This window comes from Acyrthosiphon pisum, chromosome A1, assembly GCF_005508785.2.
Source record: "Acyrthosiphon pisum isolate AL4f chromosome A1, pea_aphid_22Mar2018_4r6ur, whole genome shotgun sequence".
Taxonomy (NCBI): Eukaryota; Metazoa; Arthropoda; class Insecta; order Hemiptera; family Aphididae; genus Acyrthosiphon; species Acyrthosiphon pisum.
In genome coordinates this window covers 123,699,162-123,717,952 of record NC_042494.1, presented here as the reverse complement: position 1 = coordinate 123,717,952, position 18,791 = coordinate 123,699,162, and the positions used below count along the sequence as shown (strand labels likewise).

The following is an 18,791-nucleotide window of genomic DNA, read 5'->3' as shown; positions in this document are numbered from 1 at the left end:
TTCTCGAATACACGATCTCGAGAGCCCTCCGAACATCTGGAGGAAGGTAATAGCTTAATTTTAATATCTAACATCTGAATTAAATATATTTATCGACAGGAGTTGTATTTATTATTTCTTCTTATTTTTAAGTTATTACACTTTATAATATATAAGTAGTACAAATGTACAATAATTCCAAGCACAGAACAAGTCAAAGTTTTCAGTTGAAACATTACGACGGAATTAGCTAAATAACAACATAAATATATGGAGATTGGCATACATAATACAGTACCTACATACATTATACTTATAATTGTACTTTCAATATTTCATTCGCGGATTTACATAATAGTATGATGATCATTAGACACACACACCATTAAATACATTATAAAATACCTACTTTGAATAAATAATTTGATTTCCCAGGTATCTTATAATATTATGTAATATAAATCAATAACTAAAGTTTTCTATTGAAGTTAGGTATAGGTAACTTATAAAAACAACTCTAGATGACTTAAAAACTATCAACATTTTTCTAAACGTATTAAATATGAACGAACTTGAAACAAAAAAAGACAATATAAAAGTATTATATATACCTATCTATATTATATCCACTGAGTTAAAACAACATTTCACATGAATTACTTTGTTGACTTTGAATTTCTTTGTATGCAATATTGAGATTTATTTTACATTAATAAAATTTAATTATAAATTATCTACGTAACATATCCGCTTTTATTCTCTGAGAACAATAATAAATTGAAGAATGCGTATTGACAGGTTTTGACTTGTAAATATTATAATAACTGATTCCAATCAAAAAGTTTCCTCATTTGCTTAGTTTTAATGACAGCATATTTTATATATACTTTCCGGAAAGTTGCTCAAACATAAATATTTATATTACCGTTAAGAATAGTATTACATTTTCATCAAGTCGATTAACTAAAAATCGTTATTATTATTTAAATAAAATACCATTTACCTTTTAGGAAAATATTAATTTTTCTCGTGGCATATGATCAAACAATTGTAATATGGTACTAACCTACCTATATTAATTTTGAACTAAGGAAATATTGTTTATATAACTATTGCATAGACAACTAATAACTAGTTTATAATATTACTCTGAAATTCGAGAAATTAGAGTGAACGAAATAAAATGTATTAATATAAAACACATACAAGATACATTCTAGAAAATAATTATGTATACAATATTATGTCTCAAACTTAACTTTAACTTATCGATTCAACAAAAGTTTTACAGATACCTATAAACATTATATTTAATTTTCCATAATATTATAATTATGTTTGATCTTCTATTGAAATCTTAAGTTTTAGAAAAGAAGAATTGGAAAAAAACTACAAATCTATAAAAATCTATTTTATAATGTTGTTGAAAAAGTATACTATGTTGGTCTTATTCTTAAATAAACTATCCGTGACAATTATTTCAAGTCTCCATTGTTATTATTTTTTAAATTATTAAAATCAAACTATTATTAAACACAGAAACACATTAATCATTTTTTTATCTACATTTTTCGGTACTTTTACTTATCATTTTTAGGGAAACTACTTTGAAAATCAAAAACCGTTCAAAGTACCAGCAATAAATGAAATTTTCAATTTAAAAAGTTGTTACCTACGTGAAACTTTCAGAGCACTCCGTCCAACAAAAAATTGGTCACATACATAACTTACTAAAAAAATCCATATCGTTGTAAACCCAATATTTTATTATAATCTAAAAATATTAAGCGAAATATCCTTCATATACATAGTAATTTTTCAACTAAAAGGTAATTTAAAAATATTTGAAATATTTGAAATATTTGTATTGTTATTATTAAAGTTTACCATCGACTAAATAAAAAGTTCATAAAAAACATAAAATATAATGTTTACACAAACCAGCATCACGTTCGATGAAATTATATATAATTTATATGCTAAAACATTGAATTGTTTTATTATAAATTGCATTATTCGAGACAGTGCAGGCTGCCTACAGCGTTCTGCAAACAGAAGTATCTAATCGAAATCGAATTTAATATTTTATTTAATATTTTAACATAAGACAATACGCTGTGTGAAATGAATATTTCCATTTGAAATGTATAAAAACGAAAAAATGTTACACGATTAGTTGATTACTTAATGATAATAAAATATTTTAGATTTGCGATAAAATAACATAAATACCCACAAACCATTGTATTGTATTTCTAAAAAATGAGCACGTTTAATACTGAAACTATTATTATTTAAAATTGTCAATTAATAAAAATGTATAATTTGTTCCGTAACGATAGCATCGCGTTGTCATCGTAAAGTCCAAAATATTAATATATGTATAGGTCGCATAACCATTAGGCTTTTAATACTAAACAGTTAAAAATACGTCATCTGAGATACGAAGACAAAACACAAGACCGAAAATTTTTACTTTACGTGACTGATAGCAATTATTTTTCTTACGTTGAATATTGGTTATTTTATATTTTTATAGATTACATTTCGGTAAAAAACACACGTCTATACAGGGACTTGTCATATTTCCTTCTTGATGTAATACTCATATCTGAATGAACGAGCTTCGGAGAAAATTATTGCACGCAGGTGCCCACACGCCCAACGTACCTGCTATATGATAAATGTGTTGTGTCGGCAGTCTGTCAATCGTTTCATGAACGTACATACCGAACCGGACACTTGTTAAAATATTTTGTCCGCCTAATTCGTTCGTTTTTTTAAATAAAAATATTTTTACTCTTCAGTTTTCGATCACTGTTAATTACGGCGATAATGTCGTCGTCGACAAATATGTGCCGTTTCAACTTTTTATTTGTATTATGTATTTTAATTTTAAACGTGTTGACTTTAAGTTTTGCAAAACCAGTAAAAGGTAAGTAGCCCACATACGATATAATAATATAATAACTAACCATATTAAATCAACTAATATACGATATAAAAAGTTACTACTAAACGGTAGTTCACGAACGTCAAACTAAATTAAATCTAATATCACAAAACTATGTGCCTTTTTCTCATTTCGGGCGTAAAATACCTATCAATCTATCTATCTATCCATCTATGTGTACCTACAATATACATTTAAATACTTAAATATACCTACTTACTAATTTAAACAATTGCAATAATGTCTCGAGAGAGAAGAAATATTATTCTAAATATCTTGTCTAGCATACCTATATAGTTTTAAAAAAATGAAAGAATTAATTATTGAAATGAAAAATTAAGATCATCACTTCGTCATATTATGGTGTATTTAGAAATATTTAATTTACATAATTATTGTATATAACTGTTATGAGTTGAATGAAAATAAAATATGTACTCATTCATATAGGTTAGGTTAGATAGGTAGGTACCTATGTGAATTAAAAATATATTTTAATAAGTGATTATTCAGAACATTTATGTTTATACAAATAATATAGGTACTCAGTCTACAAATAGAAATTATTTTTCCAAATTTGTATGTTTAAGTGTTTGACAGTAATATTATGATGTACAGTTAAACAACTTACTAAACAATGTACAAAATGATTTGTTTTCATCATGACATTTTTAGTTAATTGTATAAAATGAAAACTTCATTCATCGCTAAATTCAACATTTTAAAATTAAGTTTTGATTCAAGTAAATTATTAAATAACATAAATACGACTTTTTTCTTTAGCGAGTATTTTTTATATAGTATTATGTTTTATACTTTTATATTCGTTTTAGAAAATGTATTGGTCAAGAAAATAATTCAATAATTTAGGCATCATTTTGATATTAGTATTATTTAGAAACTATAAACACCGATATTTGCTAAAAATATTTCCAAAAGTTCAGTATTTAATATAAAAAGAGTATCAATTATATAATATATTGGCACAATTGATGATACAGTGACTTTAGAAAATATGTAATGCCATCAGACTGTCTATGTACATGACTGATTATAGCTACTTATTTTATGTCCAGAATATATTGTAAAGTTGTTGAAGATTAAACGCTCAAAAATGAAGCTATTAATCATAAAAAAATCAAAGTTTTTTTTAACACAACCAAGTGTCAACATTGATGACAAAAGTTCAGTCATATAGAGAATTTAATCGAAAAAAAAATATTTCTAATACATTACGATAAAATGATCACAAACACTCAATGTTGGGCAAGTCAATGTTTTTTCTTCACTCAGTTTAGTTAATTGTTGTTAATTAATTATGAGCGTTGATAAGTAAAAGTTAAAAGTTAATTTAATTTTTGGTGTACTGATAGTTAAGTTAAAAATGAATAGTATAATACACATTTTTTTTAATCTTTTTATTGAGTTAATTTTTATTTGTACAAAACAACACTATCTTACTTTATTTTTACTAACATTAAACTATAGATATATGTAGGGTTTTTACAGTATTTCTTTTTAGTATTTCGTTGATGTTTTTCATCATAAAAAAAAAAAATAACAACATTGTTTGTATCTTATAGCTAATAACTAGGTAATAAGTAATAATACATTAAAACCTAAAAATGAGTATTGAGTTGCATTACTTTTTCTTTTTAATATAACTATTATGATATTTTCTAATATCCAATTATGAATTATTAAATATATTATTGAATACTAGGTATTAAAGACACTAAAATTAAATAGTATAATATTAAAATTACACACTATTATATTAATATATAATAAAATATTAATCATAATATTATTATTGTTGTGTCTCATACAATTTTTACCATCTATAAACTTCAATAGGTCATTTTAGACATTTTGATTTCCTGAAAATGAACATATTCAAACGCATGAATTCAGTAGGTACAAATATAATTTCACCATTGGCAATCAGTAAGTATAGTAATTTAATATTTATAAATTTTTATTATATTATTATATAATATTTTGATTTCTAATAAAGTATACCATCCAAATCGACTAGTAATGCCCATTTAGTATACTACTCTTATGTACAGTTGTAGGTATACAATTTTCTACTTATGTCACCGATTGTTAATTGATATTAATTATATTTTCGATAAGTTAATTTTAACTAAACAATTTACACCAAAAATTCGATTGAAATGTAATAAATAAATTGAAAATTGAAAACAAAATAATTTACCTTAACTTCTTAAAATGAAAATGAAATTCGTTGATCACATGTTCAATAAAAAACAATTAGGTAAGTTAAGTTAGTAATTAAATTATGGGAAGCCCAGATATAACTAGTTAAGTCAAACAGTTGAATTTAAATTATATTTATTTATAACACTTTTTGTGAACTGCAGACATTTAATATTGTTGAATTCTAAGATTATTTAAATTATTATATACTTTCACTTATCAATAACTTTTTTCTACAAACTTTTTGACTTTGGTGATTTAATTTTCTCACTTATATTTTACAACGCTAATGTGTTCACAGTTTCATACGCGTTATTTTATTTCAAACTAAACATCTTAAATTCAAATGTAATATTTTATATTATGTACCCACTTAGAAATATTATCAATACCTACAAAATTTAATTTAATTTATACGTTTAATAGATGAACTATCGTTAAGCTTTGAACTATTACTAAAATCGTTTTCTAAAAACTACCTATCTGATTTTTGAATTAATATTTTTAAAAAATATTAAGCCCTACTTACCTACTCAATTTATCTTCTCACAAAACACAATTTACCCAATATTATTCCTAACCATATTTACCTAAGTGAAATTAACTGTGGAACAAAAGATCAACACTGAATCTCCTGAATTTTAACACATCAACTAATAATTTTGCCAACGCTGCGAAAGTTAATAATATTTCTTAACCCAATTAAGTTAAGTAGACTATAAAATAAAAAAAAAATTTAAATTTACATAATAAATACCATTAACTTCATTCAATAAATTAAATAAATGTAAAAAAAAAATGTTCATTATAAGTATTAAAATAACTAGGTAATAAACAATAACTACTTGGATAATATAATGAATGCGGATGCCATATTCAAAGACAGTCTAGTACTTTATATTATATTATGTTCCGTTATGGAAAATTAGTTGAATTAAATATAATGTCGTAATTAATAAAATACTGCTGTAATGCAATGAGCGGGGAATGAAAAAATAAATGCATACTTTATCTAAATAGGTAGGTAGGAACCTTAAAATAAAATATATAAATCGAAACAGACACAGACCCTTGATAATCGTGTTAATAAGTAACAATAGTATTTTTATTTATTATGAACAAATTTATGTGCTCTATAAATATTCTTAGATCTATCACAAATGATTCTCTTATATTATTAGTTTTTTTACCATGATAAATTCACCAAAACTGTTTATATTTATAAATTATCTACTATTAAGTCTAATATAGATTTATCAAAATCAATCTAGGAACATGTTGAGTAAACGAAAATCTCCTCAAAATATGTTTTGATGTTTTTTTAATTATTTATAATAAAATTTGATTGTGACAATATGAACAAGTATTAGAAAAACTTTTATCAAATGCATTATTGAATAACTTGAATTACTATAAAATAAATAATAATTCTATCAGTCAAAATTATGTAAGCTTTACACTTTAAATTAAAGTTTAGAACAGGGCTTGCAAACATTATAATAACGTTATAACGTTATCATAAAGTTATATTTGACAAAAAACTATTGAAATTTATAAACGTTATTATAACGGAAATAAATAATCAAAAATAATTAAATACCAAAAACATAACGATTAACAAAATATATTATACATCATTAAACAAAACATAACTCAAAACGTAATTTATAGAATATCATTAAACAAAAAAATAACACAAAATGAAATATTTTTAAATATTTTTATTTAAAAGGGCTATTGGTTTCGTAGATACATCTATTTCATGCAAACATTCTAAGAATTAATTATATTATATTCCGTATTCGATCCATTAGGTCCCGTATTAGTTATTATTTTTTAATTTATAATAGGTATTAACACTATTTTAAATAACGATAAATGCAAAACTTGGATAGCGTATGAATTCTGTATAACGACAAACGCAAAACTTGGATAACGTTTTAATTCTGAATATCGATAAATGCAAAAGTTGAATAACGTTTTAATTGTAAATAACATAAAATTGAATTTTTTTCAAATGCGAAATTTGGTTTAGAGCCTAAATGAAATCGGTTCCGGTTTCGATGACGGATCTTAAAATATATCATGCCAATTGTCAAAAAATTGATTTATTATAAACCTTTACGACTTTACCTAAAAGTAATAGTCCCAGTGAAGTTCTGTTTTTAAAATTAATTTGAATAAGGATTGTGGTGAAATTCATGTTTTAAAATTAATAAAAACAAAGGATTCAGTAAGGTTCCAGTTCCCATTATTCTAAGGGTTCCCGGAAGTTCTTTTCAAGACTGTCCCAATCCCTGGTCCCTGGTATAAAGAAGGTTTATTAATAATTAGTTTAACATTCAAATAATTTATTAATACCTTAATAAACTGTAAAAACAAAAATATAATTAACACTATTAGGTATAGAATGAAACATTAATATTATTTTAATACATTTAAATCATGTTTCAAAATGTAGACGAAAATTACAATGAGACGATAACTATGGAAACGTCAACAATTGAATATCAGCCTACTATAGAGAATCCATCGTCGTTACCACCCGCTGTAATTTCTACAATCACAATTTCGACTGTGTCGTCACCTGATATTACAATACCCCCAACTACAAATCTACCTTCGTCACCTGATATTACAATATTTCCAAGTACACTTGTGCCAGAAACTACTGAAGCTCCGAGCACACATCCACCTTCGTCACCTGATACTACACCTGATACTACAATACTTCCAAGTACACCTGTGCCAGAAACAACTGATGCTCCAAGCACACGTCCACCATCGTCCTCTGATACTACAATACTTCCAAGTACATCTGTGCCAGAAACAACTGAAGCTTCGAGCACACATCCACCATCATCCTCTGATACTACACCTGATACTACACCTGATACTACACCTGATACTACACTTGATACTACACCTGATACTACAATATCACCAAGTACATCTGTGCCAGAAACAACTGATGCTCCGAGCACATATCCACCATCGTCTTCTGATACTACAATACTTTCAAGTACATCTGTGCCAGAAACAACTGAAGCTTCGAGCACACATCCACCTTCGTCACCTGATACTACAATATCTTCAAGTACATCTGTGCCAGAAACAACTAATGCTCCGAGCACACACCCGCCATCGTCCTCTGATACTACAATACTTCAAAGTACATCTGTGCCAGAAGCTACTGAAGCTCCGAGCACACATCCACCTTCGTCACCTGATACTACACCTAATACTACAATATCACCAAGTACGTCTGTGCCAGAAACAACTGATGATCCGAGCACACATCCACCATCGTCCTCTGATACTACAATACTTCCAAGTACATCTGTGCCAGAAACAACTGAAGCTTCGAGCACACATCCACCATCATCCCCTGATACTACACCTGATACTACACCTGATACTACACTTGATACTACACCTGATACTACAATATCACCAAGTACATCTGTGCCAGAAACAACTGATGATCCGAGCACACATCCACCATCGTCCTCTGATACTACAATACTTCCAAGTACATCTGTGCCAGAAACAACTGATGCTCCAAGCACACGTCCACCATCGTCCTCTGATACTACAATACTTCCAAGTACATCTGTGCCAGAAACAACTGAAGCTTCGAGCACACATCCACCATCATCCCCTGATACTACACCTGATACTACACCTGATACTACACCTGATACTACAATATCACCAAGTACATCTGTGCCAGAAACAACTGATGCTCCAAGCACACGTCCACCATCGTCCTCTGATACTACAATACTTCCAAGTACATCTGTGCCAGAAACAACTGAAGCTTCGAGCACACATCCACCATCATCCCCTGATACTACACCTGATACTACACCTGATACTACACCTGATACTACACTTGATACTACACCTGATACTACAATATCACCAAGTACATCTGTGCCAGAAACAACTGATGATCCGAGCACACATCCACCATCGTCCTCTGATACTACAATACTTCCAAGTACATCTGTGCCAGAAACAACTGAAGCTTCGAGCACACATCCACCATCATCCCCTGATACTACAATACTTCCAAGTACATCTGTGCCAGAAACAACTAATGCTCCGAGCACACATCCACCTTCGTTACCTGATACTACAATATCTCAAAGTACATCTATGCCAGAAACAACTGATGCTCCTAGCACACGTCCACCTTCGTCACCTGATACTACAATATCTCAAAGTACATCTATGCCAGAAACTACTAAAACCCCGAGCACACATCCACCTTCGTTACCTGATACTACAATATCTCAAAGTACATCTGTGCCAGAAACAACTAATGCTCCGAGCACACATCCACCTTCGTCACCTGATACTACAATATCTCCAAGTACATCTATGCCAGAAACTACAACAATTGCCACAAGTTCACCGTCATTTTCTACTCCAAGCTCACCTACGAACAAACCAGAAATAATATTATGCCATGAATTTATACTTGGTCATTACCACTGTGAAACTTCATATGCTATATATATAGTAAAATCAATTAAACATTTTCTTGGCCTATAATTAGTTAGAAATAAGAATGTAGTGAATATTGATGTATATCTACTATGATAAAACTATTTTAAATTATACAAATATTATATAATATTTTCTTATATAAAATTTATTGAGCTACCTATTTAATAATACATTCATTTATATTTTTTTTAAACAATGAATAATATATATTTTTACTATAATATTACATAATATTATATTGCTGTATTTATGGCTTTTAATCAAAGGTCATAGGTGGTTTGCATACTGTGATTACATATTCGGTGACGAATACTTCTTCTCCGTTATATTTGTCTGAAATACAACTAAATGATACAATCTTAAAAATATTATTGTCAGCCACTTATAATTAAAATATATATTTTATAACTATAATAAATACATATTTTATACTATTATTACATGCTTTTCTTTAACTCGCAATGTTTCATTCATTTCTGTTGTCATCAAATCTTGTGAGTTCAATTTATGTCACTTTTACATGACCTAGGAGGCTCAAATTTTGTATGGAGGTCTAGGGTCAGTGACAATACATGACCCAGTTGTCAATTCTTGACCTGGACAACCAGGTCGCCGATGACGGGTGTACCTGGAGGTCATCTCCAGAGGAGCAATATAATTTGATATTTTAAGAAAAATATTCTTATAATATTCGAATGTACCGTAAATAAAAAAAATTATGCTTTCAAAAAATCCTTTTTAGAATTGTCTTTAAACAATTTTTTTCATATTTATTTAAGCTTGTGTAATTTACTAGTATATTATATTGTAGTTTATACAGTATTATACACCCTTAACTATTATAAATATCAATGTTAAATCTGTCATTGCTATTAGTTCTGGAGGCTTGTTGATTTATATACATTTTCCGCTCTTAAACATCGAGACGGTTTAATGGCGATAAACAATATAATAAAAACGTCTTCTTCGAACTTTTTTCTCATATATTATAATAATGCAAAATACGCATAATGAACGGGTCATATTTCCTGTCTGGAGTAGTCTAGTAGTTTGTGTGAAAGCGTTAATATAAACTATCTAGCAATTGTTGGCATACTACTCCAACTGGATAAACACAATATACGTGTTATATAAAATAATATAATTAATTTAGAGAATTAAAAAAAATTAATGGTATCTCAATAAATGCATTTGCAAATTACAACGTATACGTTATAACTTATAACCGATTTATGTCGAATTAATAATTAATAATTAATTAATAACCCTTAGGATAGTACCTAGCATACCTGAAATTTGTTTTAATAACATATATCAGTAATTTCTTTATTATAAATTTAAAACAATGTTTATTTACTGCTCAAAATGATTTAACACTTTAATATTAATTAAAACAAAAAATATTATAAATAGTAATGGGTAGTTGTATTAATAATAATTGACAATATTACAATAATTAAATCATCATTATTTAAGCATAATTACTCTAAAGAATAAAATTGAGACTCAATTAACATGCCTATTGTTAAATGGATATAATGCACTTCTTATTCAATCTCTAGATCGCTAGAGCAGTACAATAATAATATGGTAAAGTAATATTAATAAAATAGTTAATACATCTATGAAGTTACAGATTATAAAAATAAAAACGTACATGCAAAATATTGTTAGAACCAATATTTATTATAAAAATAATTTCAGCAAAATTAAATCGAGTCTAATTTTTATTATTCGATTTAGACTAAAGATATTTTTCATTAAATAATTCGTTTATTTTAGATTCTGAGCAGAGCAATGAATATATTGAATTTACAATGATGTGTGATTTTTTTTTAATTTTTTGTATTTGAAGAAATTTTCAGTAATAGTTTAGTAATCTAGTAGTAAAAATACTCAGATTGTTAACTTTGAGATAGGTTTCTGGTAGTAAATTGGATCTAGTTATACTTTGGTGGATAAAAAGTACAAATCACTTAGTACTTTTTAAAATAATTGGGGAAAAAAAGTTAGAACATTAATTGTTAAAATTTTAATATTATTACTAAAATAATTTTTTGTTACGTAACCTTGGTTATCAAAAAATTAGACCGTCTTCAGAATCTTTTTTAATAGAATACAATGACTTATATCATTGAATTCAAATTCAACACATCCATTATAGTGACCCAGCAATGACGAGGTACATGCAACATCTACTGTACAGCAGAGACGCTACCTACTTGACATATTTTTATTTTTTACATCAATAGTATAATAATGTAAATAGGTACCTATAATAATAATAATAATTTAAAAATATAAAAATATAATATTTCATTTTTATATTAACAGTTAAGATTTTCATTTCAATTTCACAATTAACAAAATATTAAGATTTTAACAAAGTGTTGCTATCAATTATTTCAAAACCAAGATAATACCATGTTGTAATGAATGCCAATCATTCCTTAATAAACTATTCATAATATTATTACAAATTGAAACAAATATATCATAAATTACAAAATTCTAATAAATGAATAATGTTGCACACATGGATACTGTGAATGACTATTCGTTTTGTAATCACTTTTCGGTTTTCCAACTTCAGCCCAAAATGTCCAGCAAGTATATATTAATATTAAATATTTTAAACAAGTACCAAGTAATTATGTATTATTATTATTATATATTTTAAACTTTGAAGCAAAGGTATCTTTATCTGTGCAGACTATTTTGAGTGAAGTTTCCTCAACTTTTAAGTGCTTATAAACATTTATTCATACAATATTTAATACATTTCTTATTTAAGTGAGTTATGGAAAATTGAATAGGGTTTAACTAACTTTGTATTTAAATACCAAATTATAAAATTCATTATTAGATATTTTATCAAAATTAATACAGGCTGGTAGTTAGGTACAACATAATACTATATATTTATTGCGAATACGTCGTCATAATTTGTTAATTTAATATATTAAGCAAATTGTATTTTTAAACGTTTATACAAATATTTAAACAACAATTTTGAAGTTTCTTTGTTAAATCAAATTGTAATAACATAATATCGCCCGCCACAGTGAAAATGGTCGCTTATCAATTGTAAAGTCATCAGGATTAAACTGCAATTAATGTGTTGTATAAAAAAAAACTTTTCAGAAAATAATACAAAATATTTGTATACATATCTATAGTTATAAACTATGTTTTACTCGTGACACAAAAATACAATCAATTTTTAAAGAAAACATATTTTTACCTGCATAATTTGAATTATTTATAGATATTTTTATTATTTTTAATTATGAATATAATTTATAAATAAATTGATTTTGTTGGTATTCATTTTATAATAATTATTAAGATAATATTTAAACCAAGAATTTTTTTTAAATTTACCAATACTTATTTAGTGATATCAGACATTATTAAATAGGTAATGCTAAAACTAGCCCATAAACATTTATACGTCCGCAAATAACACTCTTGGTCATTGTTTATTTCCGGTCGGAAATATAAACCAATAGTTTAGTTCATAAATCATTTTCCAACTGGCAAAACTTTTATGTGATAAATGGTTTCTCCAATCTACCACTTATTAGTTATTATACTTATTACTGTTTGTTAAAGTAAAAATTCTGATCATGATTTGATGATAACCATTTACCCGAGTAAAAAACTATGTAGGTATTCGATTTTTTTCATCGACAAATTAACTAAATTTATGTAGGTACCTACTTCATATACTTTAACTTTATTCAAAGCAATTAAGCTTTGCTTAGTGGGTAGTTTTATTGATGAGTGATGACTTCTTCGTTTATTAAAATATAAGCAGTGTTTCTATTTTTCCTTGTCGATGTCATACTAACATAATATTATAAGCTACTGCGGTTTAAATATTTTAGTTTCAGCACACTAAGTATAGATACGTTGCACATTTAAAAACCACGTTTTCAATATTTATTTTCGTATTTAAGTTGTAGGTTAAATCCACATTTTTGTGTCTCATTGCACTTCAGGTACCTAACCTATAATCCAAACTAGGATTAATTAAAATCCATTGGGTCTCGAAACACCTGACACATAGCCACAAATTTGCCTTTCAAGACTTAAACATGTATATATAATATATATATATATATTTTTTTTTAAATTTTGTAAGTACCATTCACAATATTAATATTAAAAAAGTAAAAACTTATATGACTATCAAAATAATTATTGTAATAGGTATTAATTATTATGCACGAGTGATGAACAATTATAAATTATTCGAATAAAGATACTGAAGTCAACACAACCACTGCAGTAACTAATTATATTGACACCGAATAAGCTAACAGCGTTAGTCACTATTATATTATATAATATTGTTACCTCGAGTGAATATACCTAAAATACTTAATATCAATTTATAATTTAATATGCGAATATAATTTATTTTATTATTGAATATTATATTTAAATAATTGCACGATAATACCACGAACTACTATTTTGAACTAAATCGTTCGCAACTCCCATTTTCACTAATTTACAAACTTTATCATATTCTTATCAAATATAAATTTATATGAATTTATTATAACATAATTTTATGAACCTTTTTTATATATTTTTGGAATGTGTGCATCAAAAAAAAAGTATTTTGTTGAAAAATATGGGCCCCGGGTTTGTGCCCCTCTGCTCCCCTTAATCCCGGGATTGCCTACTTCATCGTTACTTATTTCCTAGTACCGCCCACGTAGTTATACAGCAATAAATTATACTCAGGTCACGGCGAGAAGACAATATATATACCTAACCGTGTATGTAATCATCTCTAATCATCGATGAAATCTGCCACTAGTCCAATCAGCAACGACTCCACCCTGACTTATTTTTGCACTCGACGCAGGTGCTTTTTTCGGAAATAAAACCATTCTTCGTGTACATTACTGTGTTGTGCTGCAGGTCATCAGTCGATAGTTCCGAAGCTAGATCTACCTTCCATTATTGTTAGTGTAAGACCTGCAGCTGTGTTCAACGATTTTCTACCACGAGACAAGTGGCAACATACAGTTTTATACAGTTATGAGATATTCATCACAATGATTTATATTCCATACAGTCGTCCGACTAACAAATGCTAATAATTCAAACGGGTCCTGGAGGCACTGGCCGACGAATGAAAACATTATCGGGGAGTCTCCTAGAATATGATTTTACTGGGATATTCTTTATGACGAAAACGCGTTTTTCAACTATTTATTATTTAATAACTAATACAAATTGAATATTTTTTACGTACCGAATAGTATTCATTAAAAAAAAACAGTTTTGAAAGGCCGGATATTTTAGGTGTGTTTATGTGTGTCTTATTCACAATTTTGGACTTCAATGTTCGAGTATTTTAAATAATAATTTACATTCGTTTAAAATAATTAAAATACATAAATTAAAAACATAACGTTTATAAATTATTTAATAATTATTCGTTGTGTAATCATAAAAGGGTATGTCTAAAAAATAATAAATATATATAAAAAAAATAATATATTAATGTCCTAATTTAATTAATAAGATACCCAACTCTCTTGGTAGAATCATTAAAGTGAAAAAAGCCACGGGCATTTAAAGTTTTCATAAATCTCTTACAACGATGGCGAATCGTACATTAAAATATTTAAACTATAATAAGAATAAATATTCATGAAGCTTGTATGGTTGTATTATAAAAAAGTAAGTACATAAGGAAAAATGAAAAATTGTGACAAAGAATGCTTCGTGGCGATGACAATAATATAACTGTATTAAAATGTTCCACCATCTGTATAACTGCAGAGGTAGTATAATAGTTAGTAACAATTTACTTAATTATCTTCGTATTACCATAGCTTCGAAGAGGTTGAAAATAAAACGCACAATATTTCCAACCACATAAAATTAGGTGTCTACCATCTATGCCGGGTTCACGTGGGCTCCCGTTTCGATTACAGTCGCGTTAAGAAATTAAAACAACGTATAGGTACAGTAATTATTAGAGGTTATCGTGTTTTCTTGATATCGCCGTTAAAATATATCTGTACAGTGTACGTAATACAAATATAGATAAAATTAAATACCACAGTGCTATTAGACTCGTTTTTTTTTTATTATTCCTACATTTTTGTAGTATTATATTATTATTGTTAAATAAATGAAAACACAAAAAAATAATAGTTAAATAAATAAGGAGTTTGTAAAAAAATATTTTATTTAAGGACGTGACTTTATCTTCTTTTATAAGGTCTATAGTTATTTGAATGTATTATGTAGAAAATCTCGAGTATCACTTTAACTAATTCACTTTATTATTGTAGGTATTGAGCATTTTTAAATAAATTCAAAAACTTTTCAAAGGAACACGAGTTTCTGTTATAATATTTATAAAAATGTTTACGTAACGTATAGTCTAAAAAAAGTTCTACAGATAAAATAATGATAATATTAAATAAATAAATTATAAAATAATAAAATATTATTATTATCTATTAATTATTTTTGTTTACATAATATAATTTTTTAATTAACAAATTGAAAATAACCAACTTTAGTTCATTCATAAACAGTTTTTTTCAGTGCCAATCCTTGTATTAAAAATATATACTATGTCTAAGCATCACAGTAAATTTTTGTTTTTGTAATTATTGGATTTTTTTGTAAAATCAAATATCTAGTTATAAACTATTAATATTTCAATTAACTAATTTCTAAATGTTTATAACTGGTACCACTGTAATTTAAAATATTTTTCGGTGTTTTTGAAATGAAATATCTAGTCATTTATTACTGCAATCATAATATATAGGTAGATAATACCTAGTACTTGGTATATAATGTATTTTTATTTTAAAAAGTCGTGGGTGTATTTCAATACGAAGATTTGATCTCGAACGTAGTACAAATGTACAATATATGCAACAATACAAGTATTTTTAGGTATTATAGACAAACTGGAAAACATTTTTAACGTCGAAAGGAAAAAGAAGTTTTTCAGATAAAAATATATATTAGTGTTTTAGAATAGAATAACCATCAATTGAAACAGCTAGAAAGTTTATGGGCTAACTTAAATCGTCTTAAACAACAAATCCGATTTGAATGAATTCGATATTTATCGGTTTTGTTTATGTCAGTGTGTACAAAATGTATATACATACATATTATAATAATAGGACTCCGTTACGTCGTTGTCCGGAAAAAAGTCAACAAATAATCGTGGTCGCGTAGGTAACTTTTGATTATAGGTAATACGGTCGGAACGACCAGGATGGCATTGTTTCTCGATAATAGGCTATCTGCACGGAAACAAAACAGCAGACCGAAACGTGTACCTAGGTACGCGTTTTGTAGATGTTAATATAACAACGATGTATTATTTTGTGTGCATGATCTCCGTGTAAAGGGGTACATGGTAGTCGTGAATCGTACGCGTGAACGCTTGTTACGACGACGTGTGCTGATTGTTTCACCAGACATACTCGTAAATAATCATGTCGAACCCTCCGATTTTCCGATCGGGATCACATAGATACCAATGGTAATATAGTATACCTACTTATTATTTTATTCTTGAAATTATGTCACACGTGGTACCCATATACGGTGGTACGAGTCGATCATAAAAACTTTGACTAAAAATGTTTGATATTTTACTCCCTAGACGATGATGAAAAAGACTGTCATAAATTACAATACTATTTATGTATTATTAAAACTTTAAAAGCTGCAGATGGTTTCTCGAAGGTTTGCGTCTCGAAGAAGATTTATGTCTGTCCACCTTATAAAAAACGTACTATGATAATGAAGCTGATGACATTATAATTATGTATCGTTATAAATAGCTTGTACCTATGTATATATAATATAGTAATACTTACATGTCAGAGAAAAAGTTTAGACGTGACGATGACTCGGTGGAGGGCTGGCGATGATTTGGCGGGCCCGTCGCGGCGTCCACGTGGTGGGCGCGCAAACTTCTCCCGGTGGCGGATGGTCAGGCGGAGGGGTGGAAAGGTGGTGTACACCCGAATAAACGCGTACGGAAAACCGCGAATAGATGATGACGGCAAAAAAACAGTGTAGCGAGCGTAGTGTAATTGGCGGTATCGTAGTACAAGTAATATTGTAATATTATTATTCGTATTATCGCATTATCGCATTATTATTATTATTATTATTATTATTATTATAAATATATAATATAATATTATTATAAAACAATAATAATTATTGTTATCGCGTACGTGCACGCCGGGAAAACGCGCGGTACTGCGCGCGGTGTGCGTCGTCGGTGGCGCCGGTATCGGATATGTGTGTCGCTCTGCCGGCCGGCCGGTCGGTCGTGTCCGCTCTCCGTCGCGGGGGGCGCAGTGTGTCGTGGTAGTGTAGCGGGTGACGGCGGTGGAGGTGCGCGCGCGTCCGCCCGCACGAAGGGGAAACTCGCACGCGCTCCGAGCCGACGGGGGTGTGCACCCCCAACCGTGAGCGTCGGGGGGTCGCGGCGACTGCGGTGCAGCGGGGTGGATGTCGTACACCACACGTCGACGACGTCTCTCGGCCGTCCGCGGAGAGTTTGAAAAACGCACCCTCCCGACGACCCACTCCCGCCCACCCCACCACGTCCGACTTGCCCGCGGGCAGTGTGGTTTTCCCGGAACGGAGACGGCCAAACCTCTATATATATACTACCCCTCTCGATCCTCCACCCCCGCGACACCGGTTGTCGCAACCGATCCACCACCGGCTTTCTCGGAAAGTAGACAGCGGCAGAGGCGGCCACAACGACGGATTACCCTTTTCCCGCGACAATATATATTATTATTATCGTTGTTGTACGAATATTATGATGACCGCGCACGTCGAATATTATTATTATTATATCTTACAATATTTATAAATATATATATATTAACATCGTGTATTCGGCCGGAATGATGTATAATAGATAGGTTGCTTTCAGCCTGAACGGCCGAAGTTACATAATAGACACGTCCTTCAAGTCTTAGGCGATAATTTAAGTTGTACATTGGCAGCAACGATAAGTATCTCCTTATTTCCCATGTGCAATGAGCAACCTTTTCATGAAGTATCATCGTTTTTTCCCGATTGAAAT

General features: G+C 28.8%; 2 protein-coding genes across 6 annotated transcripts in view; one reads left to right on the top strand and one right to left on the bottom strand.

Annotated features, from left to right (window-relative positions):
* The window catches only part of LOC100169530 (ADAMTS-like protein 1), a 228,026-nt gene extending 210,048 nt beyond the window's left edge, over positions 1-17,978 (bottom strand). For all 4 annotated transcript variants that reach the window (XM_001949080.5, XM_008186382.3, XM_008186381.3 and 1 more), the window contains exon 1: positions 17,557-17,978. The gene's annotated coding sequence lies outside the window, so the exon portion shown is untranslated. The remainder of the gene's footprint in view (positions 1-17,556) is intronic.
* LOC103309851 (mucin-5AC) lies at positions 2,315-10,323 on the top strand. 2 transcript variants are annotated; one of them, XM_016805694.2, is made up of 3 exons: positions 2,315-2,914; positions 4,790-4,879; positions 7,617-10,323. In XM_016805694.2, the coding sequence occupies exons 1-3, from the start codon at positions 2,815-2,817 to the stop codon at positions 9,713-9,715; spliced, it is 2,289 nt and encodes a 762-aa protein (XP_016661183.1). In that variant the 5' UTR covers positions 2,315-2,814; the 3' UTR covers positions 9,716-10,323. The 2 variants fall into 2 exon arrangements, with proteins under 2 accessions (XP_016661183.1, XP_008184606.1); XM_008186384.3 differs by lacking the exon at positions 4,790-4,879 and having other exon boundaries at positions 2,318-2,914.
* Positions 17,979-18,791: the final 813 nt, after the last annotated feature.